Raw genomic sequence first — 19,382 nt, forward strand, 5'->3', positions numbered from 1 at the left:
ATGAAATCGAAGTGCAATATGATAATGTAGATTTGGGGAATAATACAATGAAAGTAAAATATATCAGCGAAGGTTGAGAAAAAACGGACAAACCTTCGAAAAGTTATGACTATCAAATGTTTTTGGTTCATCCATTTATGGATGAGAAGACTGCATTTTGTGACGTCACGTATAAGCAACAATATAACGAAAATGTAAAAGAACATTAAATTGATTTCGTCTAACATTAACATACTAGTATATTCAGGTCAATGTGATTATTTACTTGTCTTATTCCAAAGATCATAACATGATATATTAAAATCAAAAGTGATCTTGAGTAAGTCCAACACAATATTTGACTTACGATGAAAAATTACTTTGTATGTAACGATTTAATATAATGTGTGCATAGTTTCAAACCAATTCAAAACCTTGTTACATTTTTCATGCATTGATGAAAGATATCATGAACGACTATGATTTAGGAAGAGCACATGACTCATGTGTTTCCGAAAGTTAAGGGAATGATAAAATATGTCAGTCTGTCAGTAACAAGTCGAGGGAATATGCCGTTTTCATTAAAAAATGGTTGCATTTTTTGGAATTATTTTTCCCATTGATGTACACAAGTAACGTCACGAGATGTAGCAGTCTACTCATCTAGCAATCGGTAGCCATGAAACTTCAAAAATTTATAACATATTTGAATGAATTGCCCGAATTTCCTTCAACTTTCACTAATGTGTTGTACTAATATTACTGCTTTAACTCAATCTACATATTGTAAAAAAACAACAACTTATTCAAACATCAAAACAATAATTTATTGTACTAATGACACAAAAATTGCCAACCTATAAACTTCCCTCGGTGGACCATTGTGACTTAAATATAAAACATTATACATGCAGGTCTATACTCAAACGTGACTGTCGGACTTTAATTTTCTTCTGGCTTGAAGGTCATGATATGAAATCTGCTGCGAGAATAGGCCGGAATGAAAACTTCATTGTAACCATCATTATCAACGTCTTGTACGGACATGGCCCCGACCGTCCCTCTGGACTCAAAGATCACGTTTCGGGTGTAGTCCCAGTTGTTCACATCGTTGTAGTCTTCGCTCTCAAAGATGTATATCTTTCCGTCATCGTCTCCTGTGACCATGAGAAGTGGTTTTCCACTGATTGAAGAAAAGACACAGATAGATGATCAAGGATTGTGTTGTATCTTTATTCTATCACCAGTCCCTGTACAATATGTTTGAAATTGCCTTCTTGTAAACAGGACCCAAAAGAAGACCATTTAGCGACAATCACAGTCACTACTGAAAACGGACCACCCTCCGTATATATACATGATATATATATATATATATATATATATTTCACGACCTAATATGTAAAACACTTATCTTACTGTATGGAATATGTTTATATTTTCATAGGGAAATAAAATAAACAAAAATGAACATCTTTCGGCAACTAACGTCACTCTTGGCAACGAATCACTTAGACGTAGTATGTACAGTTCATCTGTTCAACTGAAATTGGGCATTAAGGATTGATTTAATAGTGGATGGTTGATTCATTACACATTGTTGTAAGTTATCACATTAAAGTTGTTGGTCAAGCTAGCGCGTAATTTCATAGAAAAAGAATCAATCCTGCAAATTTCTGGTATTATGTATTGGAAATTGACACTACAGATTGTTGATAATTGTTACTGTGATTTACAATAGTCTCGTTTGATTTGGCGATAATACATAACTTTGATATGACAAAAATTTATGCGATAGAAACATGCTACCGCACTTCAAGATAATTTTATACTCAATAATTTTTTGAATAATTCTTCGCGATGTTCAAGGAGGTAAAATACCATACTATTGAACATGAAATGATTGAAAAAAAAAACACCGACAACAACGATTTGCTGTCTTCGTGAATAGGTGCGACACCAAGTCATACCCCTGTGGAGGTTTGCCGTTGAGAATACTGCATTGGAAATAAATATTGGGCACTGTACTCAACCATGATTCCGTAAGTGTTCCTCTTTATACAGCATAATGGTTACTCGGTATTATTTCGGCGATGCGGGATAAAAATCAATAATTATCCATGATTACACTGCTATACGGATGGTGCCATATACTAGTAAATAAGTGATGATAGCTACTGATAGCAATTTCTTTATCAAAATTGGTCAGAAAGGAAATATTTCAAAAATTCAGCTGCTTCTCTTCAAAACGTAATCACATACAAGATATGCTATAAATGGGATGACGTCATAATACTAAGTTAGCAAAACCAGAATGAAGCACATGAAAAGCTTATACGAACTCCGTATCTGTGGTCGTTGGGTGGACCGGAAGGACAATGCCTGGTGACCCTTGACCCTCTCGCGAGATTATTGGAACGAAGCCATCGGCGATTTGGTGACGAGTCCAGTTCTCAGTTCGGAAGTCGTCGGGAATTTCAAATGCCAGAAGCTTCCCATTAACCTCACTGCAGCATGGAGAGAGCAAAAGGACGTCCGACATGTATTCATATTTTTTCAGTCCTATCTTAAATTTGTATTTTCCTTTACTTTTTTTATGACCCAGGATAATTTAACCTCTTCAATTCAAATGACGGAGAAAGCAAAGATGTTTTAAATAATGAAGTCCTGTAACATTTTTGCTGCAGAAATTATCATCTCTAAAATATTGGAAACTCTGAATTTAATAATGCATATCCTATAGGCCTACTGAGAAAGATTACCCTGGTAAAATTCACTATATTAACACAAAATCATGAAAAAAGTGTAGATATTTATAAACTTGAGAGAGACCCACATATTGACTTAGATCAAAATGTGTTGGTAATATAAGAATCTATAAAATATATGTTGTAGAACTTGGGAAGTTTTTTGTTGTTGTTGATGTCATTTTGCTTTCTTTTGTTTTCTTTTTGTTTCGTTTTTTGGTTTGGGGGTTCTTATTTCTTTTCTCTCTTTCTTTCTTTCTTTCTTTCTTTCTTTTTTTTTGCATATTACATATTAATGTACCGTCACTGTACAGGCATGCTAACCTGGAAACATCGAACTGCACATTACTTGAATATGAGACCATTCTGAAGCAAATAATTTTCACACAACAATAGATATATAATGTACTCTTAAATGAATCCCACGAGGATTGGAACAATCACCCCCAGCATTCCCACTGATTCCCACTGATCAGTTACTAGCCATCCACTTAATGGAGTGGATATGAACGATTGTAGGGCATCCATGCCGAAGATACGCTCACTGACAACTGAAATACTGACAACGAGAAATGACAATTGCAAAAATAATACACACATACACAAATAACCCAGAGACAATCAAACCTCATGCAGTAATAATAGACGGCTTCTTGGACTTGGCCCGAGTTCACGAAGGTGGTACAATTTGTATGGAGCGCCAAGTGTCGCACGGCCTATTTCGATATGAAATCAGTCATTTCGTCGACAAAATGATCAGTTCGTTGACGAAATGTTCATTTTGTTAACGAAATGATCATTTTGTCGACAAAATGTTGTCATTTTGTTACAGAATGATCATTTCGTTGACGAAATGACTGATTTCGTAACGAAATAGGCCATGCGGACACTTGGCGTCCCTACAAATTGTCCTTGGTTTAACCATGGTTCAATATTGTACCACTTACGTGACTTCGGGCCTTAGTGCTAATTACCTGCTGGCTGTCACAAGCAAATCTCTCCTGTCATCTCGGTTCACGTCAGCAACCTACGAGAGATAACGTCAGGAAATTATTTCAGGACAGTTCGAGGTATTCTCAAAGTCTGAGTAGGTTCTTTTTACAATCTTTTCACCTTTTGTGTTTTAAAGATCATTAATGCCTGCGTCTACAGGCTGACGACAGCATTATTTCACAAAATACGCCTATACGTGCTTTGCTTTTATGCAGTCTTTCTTTTGAAACTTTGAAAACTTTAAAATAGTGTGCTCATCTTATTTGAAGTTTTGTGCGGGCCTATTGGTTGAGGATATGCTGCGTTTTAAAAATCACTCAATTCCACTTCTTCACATTACAAAGGTATGTTTCGTAAATCGTCAACAAACTCTTTGAAATACATACAGCAATGAATTATTCTTTATTTTCATGCCTGAAGTATGTGCCTTATTGCCGAATAATTTTCAAAAATTATTGATAAAGTTTGACATTTTCTTCCGATTTGGTGTTAGAGTATCAGAAGTATAGCCAGTATACTTAAAATACGTAAAATATGCGAGCTAAATAACTGCGAGAGTTATAGACTGTTAGAGGTTAGCATTTCAGAAGTAAAAAGGTTTGAGTAAAAAAAAGTGTGAAGTATTGATGGCTGTCTAATAAACTCCAAGGTATTGACGCAATTTCGTATAGCACGAATGAAACATAAAATTAGTCTTGAGTGAAACTAGAATACAACATTTTGCCTATATAGTGATATTTTCATACCCAATGACACTATACTTCAAGCATTTTACCACTGGATTTTTACCGCTAAATTCTTCACTTTTAGATTTTTGTCTGCAACTAATTTATCAATTGCAATTTTTAATTACCACAGACACCTTTGCCTTCGGATTTTTTAACCTCTGAAATTTAACCCTCGGCATTATTCTCGGTAATATTTCTGCCTCTGACATTTCTATCTTCGACATTTCCATTCTAACCTTTCTAACTCTACTCTTTTAATCACTAACATCTTTTTCCTTTGCATTTTTTATGTTTGTCACGTACACCTCATTGTAACTCTGTAGTTTGTAATTTGTACGTCTGACTGTGAATGCATGATAATTACATCCTGTTAACGACTCTCACAATGGTGTAAGATGACTCGAGGTAGTCCCATGATTTCCGACATTTCAAATTGTCAGTCTAATATCTTCAGTGTCAACACGATTAAACAATATCACGGTGTGCTTTTTCCCATCGTGAAGGAACAAATTAATGCGAGCAAGTTGTCATGATATAAAACTTACATAGGCATCAAAGTACGATTCTCCTTCCACTGAGTCAATCACTCTGGAATAAATTTTGTCTGGCTGTGACCAATCCGTTGTATCACCTGTTTAACAATAGATAATAATATCAGACACAGTATTCAGGGATGTCGAATATGTTGCATAAACGTTACGATTCATCGTAGGCCAAAATAGAGAACAAGGTCCAACCTTAATGACTATAATGTCTGCGATAGAATTACTCAATATTCTGAGGTATATATGCGATATTAGTATTAACCATCTATGTTTCACTTTAAACATTGCACTATTATGTTACTCAATATTCGTACCACGTCTAATACGGTCATTATACACTTATTGATTGCGTGAAGTGGTGTTTCAACTTTCAATTATTCAGTAACTTGACCTTTGGCAGTAAACTTTTTGTATACTTTCCCTCATTTTTTTCTTATTTCTCATATTGCCTTACATAATTTTCATGTCAAAATATTGATAGGAAAGTCAGATATCTAAGTTCATACGTGAAAAGTGATATCCCAGGCAGTCTCTCACTATTTCTCATTTAATTTCTCGACCATCTCTCTTTCAGCTGAATGTTTTGGCTCTGTATTTGATTCTTCAATAGATATAGATAAATGACATCCGGAATAAACCAGTTTAGTCACAGTGCCCCTCAAAAAAAAAAAACCAAAAATAGTAATAGCCCTATTTTTCGAATGCCTCATACACGTTTTGTTCGAAGAAGTGACTAACTAGAAATGTCGCTATGGCGACTGATGCCTCCGCCATAATGCATGATTCTCCCAATAGGCGTATAGTACAATGTCTTCACAATGTGTGATCCACGACAGTTTCACATAACTGGCAAAATATTGAAATGACAGGTTTGTAAGAAATGTCTTGAACTGGGTTTGCTATAATTTTCTAAGAGTGCAGGTACGCATATTTGGGGAATTTTGGGGAAGTTTATGCATTGAGTAATTTCCAAGGTATGAAGAAAGAGTGTGATGACGGTATAAAACAGATTTTTTTTTTTTTTTTTTTGGGGGGGGGGAGGCATTGAAACCTGGCCTTTGACCCTTAACCTTTGACCTTCTGGCTGGAAATTTCCCGGAGAATCTCCATTAGGTAATGCATAGATGTATTAAGTTTTGAAACTAATAATGCCAGCATTGCATAAACCCCTATATGAGGGAATTAGTAAAATTTGAGGAGTTGACCTTGACCTTTGACCCCTGACTATTGACCCATGACCCCTAAATTCCCTAGATAATCCCTGCCAGACAGTACATGCATATGTACCAAGTTCCACGAAGATACATTGAACCATTTGCGAGAAGAGTGATATTGCAACATTTTCACATAACCTTTGACTTTTTGACCTTTGACCTTATGACATCAAACTCTCTCTGGAGAATCTTTACGCAGTAGTACATGTCCAAACCAAGTTTCAAGAAAATACCTTCGGCATTGCATAGATATGGGGGAACTTAATTGCAACATTTGTAGCATTTGACCTTGACATTTTGACCTTTGACCTTTTGCCGATGTCACTAAAATCTACTCAACTAATTGTCCCATCATTTATCATCCTTGGACCAAGTTTGGTGAAAGCTGATTCATCCAGTTTTGAGTTATCACGTAAACAGATAAATTTTAGGATTTGACCTTGATATTTGACCTTTGACCTCTGTCTGATTTCACTGAAAAACTAATCAAGTAATTCTCCCATCATACATCATCGTCCAACAAAGTTTGACGAAATTTGCTCCATCCAGTCTTGAGTTATCGCGTAAACGGATACAATTTCATGATTTGACCTTGACATTTGACCTTTGACCTTCGGCCGATTTCACCCAAAATCTAATCAAATAATTGCCCCATCATACTTCATACTTGAACCAAGTTTGGTAAAATTCCAGTAAATATTACTCAAGTTATCGCGTAAACGAAAGCGGACGGACGTATACGGACGGACGGACAACCCGAAACAATAATGCCTCCGGCACCACTTCGTGGCGGAGGCATGAAAACAGAAAGACCACAGAAACGAGCATGTAAGACAAATGCAAATTATAAGTGGGATACATTCATTCTGCGAGTGCCTTGAAATTGATGACGCCAAGTCAGTTTGAATCATACTTTTTGTGCGACATCTCCATGTTCAGCAAACTCTACTGGAAAGGACACAGTGTCCCACAGTATGTTCACAGTGTGTTCACAGTGTATTCACAGTGTTTTCATAGTCGACTACGTGAAAATGCTCGAATTTAACAGTGTGATGACTTCACACTGCGCTGTGGTGTTTACAGAGTGTTCACGCAGTAGGTGTACCTAATGCTTTCACACTGTGACTTGATGACGCACATTGTGTTCACACTGTTATAATAATACAATAATGACAATAATAATAATAATAATAATAATAATAATAATAGAATCATAACAAGGTCTTAATTACCCAGGGTAGCCTCTTCAGTGTTACCACTGCTCTACCAGAGGGCCCTGCCATCATCATCAACCGATAGCGTTGCCAGGTACCCATTTATACACATGGGTCGAGAGGGGCAATTGTGGTATAACATCTTGTCCAAGGACGCCAGCACTGGGCGGGATTCGAACTCGGGTCCTCCGATCGGGAGTCGAGAGTCTGATCCACTATGCCACAGTGCCCCCAATGTTAAAAATCTCAAATTTAACAGTGCGAATAGATTTCACATAGATTTCACATTTTGTTCACACTCTGTTCACACTGTGGGACACTGTGTTCTTACCAGCATAATCAGAAAATTCACAAAGCTTGCTGTATTTTCTCTAAGATAAACTGTTCCACATAGTTTGACTAATTATCATTCTTTGTGGCTTATCATCGCGGCAAACTAAGCTATTTTGATGCACATTATGAATTAGGTTGGGTAAAGCAATAGCAATTACAAGATACAGGTGTCTTAATTCATCATTACACGCGATTGATTACGAATGCAATAGTCAAGTTTCTTTGAATGAAGTCAACCTTCAATCCAGTGCACGATCAAAACTTGAGTAAAGTACGCCGGAGTGATGATTGCCTAAAAAAGAAGCAAATGAAATGGAAGTGAGAAAGTGATTACAAATCTTGTAAGACTGTTAATAAATGCACGTAATTGTAAAACAACGAGACATAAACACACCGCTTGGATTTCTTTTCTTTTTTTCAGTGTAGTCCTATATCAGAATATACTCAATCGCTAGGGACATCATTACATCAGCTGAACCCGACTCTTGTTAAAACCCAAGAATTCTCAGGACCACACTCATCCACGAAAGGATCCACTGGAATGGGGTGGGGCAATGAACATTGTGTCCATATCCATTATAGGAACAAGTGCTATATAGCTTTAAAGTGGATATAGATTACCTTCCATATAACTGTTCAATTAGAGTCCATTAGGAAAATGTTTGTAAAGCAGTGGCGGATCCAGCCCCCCCCCCTTTAATTTTGTTTTAAAGAAAGAATAAAGAAAATGGGGGGGGGGGGGGCGTGCGCCCCCACCCTTAATGTTGTAAAGGCGCCTCCCCTTCACAGAATTCTTGGATCCGCCCCTGTAAAGTCACTGTCTAAGAACGTTTCTGGTTTAAAAAGTCTGAGCCCTATGTCTTTCATGCCATACCAATGTATCAAGTATTTGTAGAAATAAGTTATGACACATAGAATGATTGAAAATAATGTTTACAAAATTCCCTGTGAAGTGGATAAGTCTCCTGACTCTCAATCGGAGGACCCGAGTTCGAATCCAGTCTAGTGCTTTCTTCCTTGGACAAGATGTTTTAGCCAACATGTCCCTCTCGCCCCAGATGACTGTATGATATAGGTACTTATAAAATGGGTTCAAGAATGTAGCCAGTTGGAAGCGCTGAAATGAGTCACGTGTGCGTGCATTAACTTCTCACTAACATGCACGGCCTGACGTCACAATGTTTACACTAGCAGTGCGCACTCAATCAGTTGTTACAAGTGCGTCGCGCGTTACTATACGCGCTGCCAATCCTGTATACAACTTCTAGTTCGGGCTGCCGGCCGGCCTTTCTTGTGTGCATAACATGTGTGGCGTACGTATACTCTTATACGTACAGTACTTATATGTGCGGGATTTCCGAGTGCGACGTGCGTAAATGTTTGGGACGAACATCTTCGGACATCTTGACTCTTGAGCGAGTGCTACATGTAGCTGACTGGTATTGACCTACAAAGGTACGTGAAAAATACTGTTAGTTTTCGACCCATTTTATAAAACAAATGATGCACAGGATTATGTCGTGGCGTTAGTGGAGATGCAGCTCACTCTCGGGTATTTACAATGTAGTGCAACACTTATCCTGTGCATCATTTGTATACCGGTACTAACAATGCTGGGGTAATAATGGCAGGGGCCTCTGGAACAAGAGTGTCTACACTGAAGAGACTATAAACCTTGGGTAGAGAAGATCACACTAAAAGGAGAAAAACCTGTCATTTACCATGCCCAGTATATTTCTCACTGTTCGAATAATCTATATGAAAACGATTTAGCAATACTAGTACTGTGATACATATACGTGGATTTGTTATTTTACACCTTGACAGTGACAGCATATCTTTCTAACTGAAAGTTACATATGTCTGCAGAGTACGATTTCTCTTTAGTGAGACACCACACTGATAAACAGTATTAAAAAAATGGTGTAAAATACTTTCCTTTCTTACGCCAAGTGGCCTCTTCAGTGTAAGATTTGTGGTACAAGTGGGCATTGTCATTAGTATAGAACCAAGCAAAGCCAGCTTTCCAATCAATTTATACATCTGGGTAGAGAGGGGCATATAGTTTGTTAAAGGGTGTGTACAGTTCTGGTCGAGGTGAAGATTTAACTTTTAACGTTTTGTGAGATATTCAGAAACCAAAGATGTCAAAGAGCATGCAGTTCTAAGGGGTATCAAAAGTTTATTCGATGAAAATCGGTATTGAAATGGCTGAGATATCCAAAAACAAAGTGAAACAAAGAGATATTAATAAAGTTGGGGCATGTCGCCTTTTATTATTAGCGCTTTTTTGGATATCTCAGCCATTTGAAAACCAATTTTCATCAAATAAACGTTGAATCCTTCTTAAAATTACATGCTCTTGCATATTTCATAAGAGGTTTTTCATTATCTCACTTAGGAATGTTCAAGACATGAATCCCTACCTCAACCAGTACTGTACAGTCCCTTTAATATCTTATCCACGGAAAAAGTGCGTCTAGTTGGATTTGATATATTCATCTTATTCCTGTAGAGTCCGATGTTCAATGCCACAGTAAGCAGTGATTATGGTCTCACCTCAAATGTACCGTCTGGCGTTGTGAGGTTTGTGAGGGTAAAAAAGGCGTCTGGTCCGTCGTACATGTAGTGGATATTCCACGGTTCTCCGTTAAAAGGATCTTCAGGATGTTCAAGCCATACCATCTCGGCTTTCTGTAGACCGTCTACGAGGCAGGAACAAACGTCATTAGCACGTTCATTAAACTTATATAGATTTACCGGTATTTAATCATGTTGAGCATTAATATTGTTCAGATGAACGACAGCAATGCCATCAGTTCATTTCACGAAGATCGAAAAGTTAAAAAATTGACGTTGGCATGGTTGGTGTCCATGGTTACCAAGAATGCATGCTTTCAACAGTGATATGTGGCATCTATGGTGGCCTTACTGCAGAGCTACTGAAGGAAGAAAATATTGCAATCAGCATGTCGTTTTCCACTAGAATAGGTAAACGAATGGTATTCTAATAGCCTTATAGGCAATATTATCTTGTAGTCACTTTTTGAACCAAGAAGAGGTGGTGTCAGTTCATGGGGGGGGGGGGGCATTTCATGAAGCAGTTTGTCTGACAAATTGGTCGGACAAATTTGCTCTCAGCCAATCAGATGCAATGATTTCAGCATAGCATATAACAGTTTGTCAGAAAATCGTCTGAATAAACCACTTCATGAAATGCTCCCCCCCCCCCCTGGTGACTATGTACCGCCAAAGAGCACATGGAAGTTGCAGTGTATTATAACTTGACTTCGTCGTGAAGCTACATTAAGTAGGAGTCAAATCCCCGACGCTCGTTTTTTTTTTTTTTTTTTTTTTTTTTTTTTTTAAGACACTATGCGATTACCTCGTGTCACGTGAAAAAGGATGGTATAGTATTGGCGGAGATGAGGATTGGGCTTTTAACATTTGGCAAGATACCAAGAAACAACATACCATAGTTAAGAAATACTACAGAGCTTACTATTCTGAGTGTATAATTCAAATTTTATTTGATGAAAATTGGTATTGGAATGGCCGAGACATCCGAAAAAAAGTAAAACAAAGCGATTATAATAAAATGTGGGTCCCACCTTCTATCAGGATTGCTCTGTTTTGCATATCTCATGGAGTTATTTCAAAACCAATTTCATCAAATAAATGTTGAGTTCCTTTTGGAAGTACATGCACTTTCGTATTTCATGAGAGGTTTTATCTCACCGAAAAAAAAAATGTATACACTAGAAACCTGCAGTTTGGTCTCAACCAAAACTATACGATCCCTTCAACTCTTGGAGAAGACATATCAAAACTAGATCAATAAGAACAGAATGATATGACTCACAAGTAAAGTCAAATCTGGCCCTGCCCGTGATCGCGTCTTTCCTTCCGTCACCATTGACGTCGACCCATGCTACGCGGTGATAGAACCACACCCCGATGTCGCACTTCCATGTTGTGATGTCGTAATACTTTCCTGACATGGATTGAAGCAGAAAAGTTTGAAAAGTTGTATATAAGTATATATCATGATGTACAGTGTATATACATAATTATATGTTCATCTTGGAACTTTCCACTACACTGACGAAGGCCTGAGGCAGGCTGAAAATGTTGAGAATAAAAAAAACCTTGTTGGATCCATGGCTTATTTGAGACTCGTTCTTTATATACACATTATATAATGTAATGAAAATCAAGTTTAGTTGACAGGAAACAACATTTAGAGTTATGATTGAATCCTTTCAAATATATTTTAATAAACATATCGGGATGGCTTTGGGAACATCATAATTCAGGTTAGCATCAAGCTTCAAGCGATATGTATAAGACCTACATTGGATGTTTGTGGATAGCCTTTCTGTGTATAGAAATGTCGGATTTCTGACCACAGCCGTACGTATGGTTTACTCTTGATAGTGCAGATCGCGCCACTAATTCGAAGATTAAACACATCTACGACATGTCACAAACATGTTGTGCAATGGGATTCTCTTTAAAGACTTGTAAAACATCCTCTCTCTTTTTTATTTTCTTTTTTTTTTTTGCAAACTGTAGAATGTAGTACATTCAGACTATGGGGTTTATTTTGGTGTCAAGTATTTACATAAACGAGCACCCATGTGAACAGATTATCAATTACCTGCATGCTCGATCAAGTTCAAGTTCAAGTTTCAAGTTTATGATAACATTTATTTTCCATCTTTTTTTCATGTAGGAAATCACATGCATGAAATTATTGTACAGGAAGGCAGAACCTCAAAAAAGCAAAGCTTGTGGTGAGCTGCCTTACAAAAATACATTACATCACAAACACAAACACAAAAAACAAACAAACAACGAAAACATGATAATAGTTCCCATGACAACATTGAAATGAAGATCATGGAAAAAAATATTGACGATACTTCATGAGTAGATTAGTGGTGCAATAGTAAGACTGTATAATACGAAATGCAACGTTTAACTCATCGTTAAAAAAAAACAGCCACCATTGTGCATAATAAGAGGGACCTTTTAACAAATATATGAAATGTTGGAAAGAGTAAAAACACTGTAGATTTGTTTTCATGTGGTTGTTGTTATGATAATATTGCTACCTATATAAACAGGTTTTCTTTTGAATTATAGCTGAAGGACCAACATCTGCATAATCTCAACAAACAGGTTACTACGCTGCGAGATACTAAATACTAGATACGAGATACGACGAGATACTAAAGCAGGCATGCTCACCGCCGCCATTTTGAGAATCGTCAATGAGTAGAACGTTCCCTCGGCGCTTGGACTGAAGGAGGAAACCCGTCGCCGACCATCTGATTCCAGAGATGCCGAAGACATCCTCTGACATCGGTATAGCAAATAAATGCAAAATAAAACAAACCTATTGATAAGACTGATATCAATACTCATGTAAATAAATAAAACGTGATTATTACAAAACATTTATGATAATGAATGCAATTTGGCAGTAAAACAATAGAGACAAAAACAATCGTCTCGTTCCCCCAGCTTGTTTAGCACTATACTTCTGAAGAGGGTCGTGCCTGACCCCATCAGGTGCCCGAACTTGCTCCTGTAGGGACATCATGGGTAAAGCATGTTGTCCAAGGATGTAAACTTTGAGCAGGATTTGCACTGAGGAATCCCCCTATAAGTTCAGATCAAATTTCCACTGTATCATCGTGCTACCAATGAAGAATATATAACCAACACAGAGTAACACTTGTTTGGTGTCTATGAAGGACAATTTCGGACAAGTCGAAAAGTGAAATGCGCAGCGGTTACAATTTTATTAAAATCGAATACTGAGTAGGAAACTTATCTCTTTTCGAACAGTATATGCATGTAGTGAGTTGATCATGTCATCGCCTCAAATAATTTTGCCATATAGCTTGTTCATGTAATCTTGACCCACATTATTTTGTTTTTCAAACGTAATCCTTTACCAATCTAAATCCTAATGTATCTTATTGATCATTATTTTACCGTGTAAATGAGTTGTGTTACCCTTTTATTGCAGAATTGACTTTTTTACGCAATCATTGAGGAATGGTAAGTTGGTGACATTAGTACACTTATCCATATTCACATCAACTGTTTGAGATCTGCTAAAAAAAGGAATTAACGAATTAACGAATCTTTAAACATTCATGTACAATAATTGTACTTGATTTTTAATCCGATTTTGATAAAATTTCAGTCGTTGCGGTTTTAATCTTCATTTTCAGACTAACGTTTAGCTGGTACGGAATTCCTCTTTAATACTCCCAATTGTGCATTGTGGGTCTGTGAGAAATCCGAAAGTTATCATGTAATACACACAACGTGTCAGGGACTGCAATGTATGGTATTGATTCGACATTTTCCGTTATCAATCATTATTCAATAATTTTTGGTCCGTCGAGGTTTCCAGGAACTTATCATCCTATTTCGATGTTCAATTAATTGAGGAGATGCTTCAGCAATATTGTTATTTGGAAACAAAATATTAGTATACATTGTATATGCATACTATTATATTCCCGGGGAAAAACTATTTTTGCAAACAGAATAATGACCTTCAAAGTGACTCCAAGGGCATAGTATTACTAAAGCAAACAAAATACTTCGCAAAGTCACTCAGCATATTGACCTCACAATGGCATTGATATAAGTTGGGAACTTTGATCTTTGCCGATTGGAGGAGAAACCACATTATTTATCTATCTATCATCTATCTATCTATCTATCTATCTATCTATCTATCTATCTATCTATCTATCTATCTACAATGTATCTATCTATCTTTCTATTTTTACTCACCCGGGACTAGGTTTATTTCGTTCGGCCAAAGGACACGCCCGGGTAGTTCTTCCACATCAAAGTTTCTTATGTCTTTCTCCTGGAGCTGCCGCCCAATGTCCCTTACTATGAAGTTCGAATCCAGCGTCTCAGGGACAGCAGAAAATGTGCTGATGCTCAGGTCGTAGCCGCCTTGACCGCCCGGCCGCGGCTCGATCGCCGTGAAAGCAGGATTACGGATACCGAACCAGCCGAGGTCCGTCACATTCCAGGTTCGAGTTTGCGCGGAAATAAGCGCGCAGCAGGTGGCTAAGCACAGGAAGGTTGTCGAATATAGATTACATAAATATGACGCCATGATTGATGTGGGTTGCGAACCAAGTGAGGAAAACAATACTACATGCATTCAACATAAAAATATATTCTGGAAATGATACCCTGAATGGTTTGTATATTAAGTACTGCAGCGTAATCACAGTTTTTGTATATTGAGTGTTCTGCACACGTTCAAAGTTCAGCGATGACCCAACCCTTGCACGGTTAAATCAGTTATAGATTAACAGATCAACGAAAACGCAGAGGGTTCTCGTCACAGGTTGGGTTAATGGCAGATTTTCGTCCCTCTGTTTGCAACCATGCGGATTATCACAGTTATCAGGGCTATCTGTGATAGGTCGAAACTGTCTGTTGCGATCCAAGGAGACCTTTGATCCTTTATTGTATATCGATTTGGATACTTCCTTTTACTCCTGCGAACCCCACATCTATTCGCGGGCATGCAAAAGGTGACAAGATTATTGGAACAACGTACTAAAGGAATGCCTGAGAATGGAATGGTTTGATTTAAGGGGAATTGATTTTATCACTCTACTATTAGATTGTAGTTTCTCCATCTTTAAGGGGGGATTACCGCTATATACATGTACAAATGAATTCCATGACTGTAAAGAGAACCGGCATCAGAAAAATCAAACAATCCGCTCAAAAGTTTTGAAGGTTTAGATGTGCCACCATCACAGCTCCATCACACTTTAGTGCCACAAATACAATTGAACTATAGTATTATGTATTTCGGGGAAACATTCATGTCCAATCTAGAGCACTCGACCGGGGACCCGTTCGAGCACATGACTGTATCCCCCAAGCCCGTCCGCCGTATACCCCATTAAGATGACTTTTCAGGTCAAAATGTTGTAAATATAATGACAATAATCGCGGGATACAATGAAATCTGACGAGAAATGAGGCTGGTAGGCCTTATTAACAAGAAATAAGACATGCATCCTTTATATTGTAGGAAAGATGAGGCCGCTGTCAATGAAAACCTTTGTTACCCAGAATAACCCCCATAGACCTCCATAATAGCAAGTTTGAAATAAAATCCGACAAGAAATGTGGCTGAAATGCAAGTCGGAACACTGAGGTCATCACAAACTGCTGTGTCCTACATTTAAAATGACTACCCATACACCCTCCTTAGCAAGTCCGAATAAAATCCTTTAAGTAACAATCAAGTTATTGCATACCCAAAGCATTTTTTTTGCAAAATTTGACCTGATCGCGGGGGTGACCTTTGACCCTGTAAAAGATGGAACAGTGGGGACAGCAGTACCAACAGGTATAGGTGTCTAGATTTGACTATGAAACATGTACATATCGAATTTGACGGGGAAAAAATGGTCAAAACACACGGCCGGCATCGTGCACACAAGCATGCCTTGAAATGTTATCTTTTTGTGTAAAGGCGAAACATGCGAGGGCGCCACCATCAAAAAAGATCGGCTGCTTCGCTTTACCATAAAACATCTTCATGCCAAATTTGAAGTTGATCCAAAGAGAACTGCAGCCGGTAGAGCGCTCACAAGAAAATCCCTGCGGCGGACGCGGTGACGGCAGCGCGGCGAGGCCAAATCCTGAGTATCCTCCGAACTCTGTTCGGATACAGTTAGCAACAACAGAGTTGGTACGGACCAATATAAAGCTGGGGTATGTTAGGATGAGTTATTTTGAAACGCATCTCATTTAAGACTCAATAAGCTTTCTCAGGGATTAGAGAGGAATTTATAAGAGTTTGAGCAGGAGAATCCCTAACACTAAAATGACATAGTTGTTTTTGATATACAAAATACAAAAGATATACACCGTAGAAACTTTCCTGCATTTTACAGTTTCTTGACAATTTGCCAATGTGGGACCTATGGGAAACATTGCCCCGATATTTTTAAAAGCAAAAATAATATTATGAAGTTTCCGTCAAGTTAGTTACCTTTTCGTGTATAATGATTACTATTTTCTTCTTCGCGAAATCACGTTTCTACCGCGAGACAATGGAGCATGCTTTATACGGATGTGTAGATGGTAATCTCAGTCACAAGCATAGATCAATAGTTTTAACCCATGTTAGCTTTTTACAGGTGCATTTCATTTTGCTAGAAAGCACATTTCGATTGATAATAACCATTTTCAATGCAAATTGCAATTTTCATTGTCTCCTACAAAGTTCTCCTTTCCCCGTTATAAACACTAAAGAGGCTATACGCTGACCATTTTTTACATGTGAATATTAATTCAAGATGTATTATTTGAATATAATCAGTATCATCTTATAAGCATTACTATCGTCATAATCATTTTTTTTTCAGTCCAGTCTACAACACTAAATGCAACTCACAAAGTATGCACCATACTCTAAAAGATTCAAAGACACCACACGCACGCACACGCACACCTATGCACACACACACGCACGCCGACACACACATTTAAAGAGAACTATGATGGGATGTGCAATACTGAATCATTGTTCTTAGTCCTTTCTCTGTACAATGCAGCTATAACTTACTGTCAGCAGAGGTTATGTAATCACTTAACCAAGTCTCTCCTCGGTTTACACATCACTACAGAAATTTGGAATTTTCTGAAAGCGAAGTCAAATTAGAGAATAAGTGTAATCCGAAGCATCAACTCATACAGAGTATTGGCCTAATTGCAATTATTTTGAGATGATGAAAATGTATTTTGGAGATCTCGTGGCTGGATCAACGACGGGGAGAAAGACAAGAAGAAACCCAACAGAATTTTATGTCACAGTAAAAAGAGAGCTGCAAGGGCATGACGTCATCTCATTTAAATAGCAAAATTTATTTTAACCTATGCGCTTTGTGCAAACATGTCACGTAATAAGTCTTTGATGGCTTGATTTTCATGAAGCTTTCACTGTTTTGTTTTGTTTTGTTTTGTTTCCTACCACATTGAAAAAGGCGTGGGGCTCCTCATTCACTGTGAGTTGTTTAATGTGAAATGTTCGTGTAAAATGTCCTGTAAGTAGTAAACTCAGTGCTTTGGGAAAATTGGGGTCTATGTGTTGTATACCAGCTGGATACAGTATGTTGAATGTTGTTGACGTCTTTCCATAGTGATGTTGGCAGACGGTATGATTATGTGTTTCACCTGTATGATTATAGTGTTTGACATGTATGTGCCATGGAACTTAAACAAGACAGCCGTTTATATAGGTCACCGTGATAGCATATGAAAAGATAACCTGCGAACAAGAGTCTCAACCGGCTCACTTTAACTGTTCAAGTTAAATCAATCTCCATGTAACTATTGCTCTTGTCTCTGCCTGCATTTAAAATGGCTTCATTACAAATACATGTACAGTGTCCTCCCGTTCTAATGCACACGGTTAAAGTGAAATTTTCGTTACAACGAAGTAAAAATTCAGATCCCAAAATTATCCTCTATATATCCCTATATATACTTCACTGTGCGGCTATAACAAAACTTCGATATAATGAAAGAAAACCGCCGGTTTCAAGGACTTTGTTATAACGGGGAGTCCCCCTGTATAGCATCATTTGGTACAAGTATGTTATGGATTCACTGGTAGATATGAGAACCACAAACTTCCAACCAACTTACACAATACGGAAAGCATCACAGTGCAGGACTGAATTTGGAGGTCTATTCAGTCAATTCGGTCAATTCAGTGCGTCTCTTATCATATGATGCACATTCTGGTGTTACCTTATCATTACATGTACATCGAAGTACAAACAAGTGAGAAACACATATTCTGTCCTCATCCTGAAATAAAGTGTAATATTTTTTCACAAGTACAAACAAATAAACAAACAAACAAACTTCAAAATAGAATTTGCACAGGTTCTTTACTTAAGACACTGGAATACTTAATCACAATAAAAGATAAGTACAAGCTGTCACGTTAAGATAAAAGAGTGTGAAATATGATTAGGAAGGATAGAACAAAGTGCAGAATTTAAGAGATATACAAGTACAAAACAAAGACATAACATCAAAGGCAATCGAGGAGATGTGATATATTACACGTTTGATAGCAGCCCCCAGTGGGAACCATATTTTCCATTATTGCTTTGACAGAATGCATCAACGAATATCAGGGTTTTCATGTCTGTTTCTTTAAATAAAAAGCAGAAATATGATATTTAAAAAAAGAAAATAAAATAATGTCTTCTTTGTCTAGGGTACCCTCATCAGTGTAACCACTGCTCTACCAGAGGGGCCTGTCATTATTATTCCCTAGCGTTGCCAGGTACCCATTTATACACCTGGGTCAAGAAGTGGTGGGTAAAAACATCTTGTCTTAAGACGTAAGCACTGAGCGGGAATCAAACTCGAGTCCTCCACTTGGGAGTTGGAAGTCTTATCCACTATGCCACAGCACCCCCATTAATAAACAAATACAAGGCTACAATCATTAACTGCATTATTGTAGCATACTACGTTGACTGTCGTGGTATAAAAGCGCCCGTCACTCACTTCATTCGGCCATCCATCAAATAAA

At 37.6% G+C, this 19,382-nt stretch overlaps 1 protein-coding gene across 1 annotated transcript; it reads right to left on the minus strand.

Annotated features, from left to right (window-relative positions):
• Positions 1-921: 921 nt before the first annotated feature.
• LOC139741582 (uncharacterized) lies at positions 922-14,912 on the minus strand. The gene is made up of 9 exons (XM_071652167.1): positions 14,576-14,912; positions 13,007-13,114; positions 11,616-11,747; positions 10,313-10,458; positions 7,991-8,045; positions 4,993-5,078; positions 3,701-3,753; positions 2,322-2,486; positions 922-1,162 (listed from the first exon to the last, which is right to left on the minus strand). Exons 1-9 carry the CDS (start codon positions 14,910-14,912, stop codon positions 922-924), a joined length of 1,323 nt encoding a protein of 440 aa, XP_071508268.1.
• Positions 14,913-19,382: the final 4,470 nt, after the last annotated feature.

Source organism: Diadema antillarum, unplaced genomic scaffold (assembly GCF_040938485.1).
Source record: "Diadema antillarum isolate AM-2024a unplaced genomic scaffold, OU_Dant_1.0 scf00000031, whole genome shotgun sequence".
Classification (NCBI taxonomy): Eukaryota; Metazoa; Echinodermata; class Echinoidea; order Diadematoida; family Diadematidae; genus Diadema; species Diadema antillarum.

What these genes read in the sequence shown, in the direction of transcription:
- LOC139741582 (XM_071652167.1), bottom strand. Translation starts at nt 14,912, where the DNA reads ATGGCGTCATATTTATGTAATCTATATTCGACAACCTTCCTGTGCTTA. An exon ending in CGAAATAAACCTAGTCCCGG is followed by an intron (nt 13,115 to 14,575) that starts GTGAGTAAAAAT and finishes TACCGATGTCAG; the next exon opens with AGGATGTCTTCGGCATCTCT. An exon ending in GGCCAGATTTGACTTTACTT is followed by an intron (nt 10,459 to 11,615) that starts GTGAGTCATATC and finishes CCTGCCTCGTAG; the next exon opens with ACGGTCTACAGAAAGCCGAG.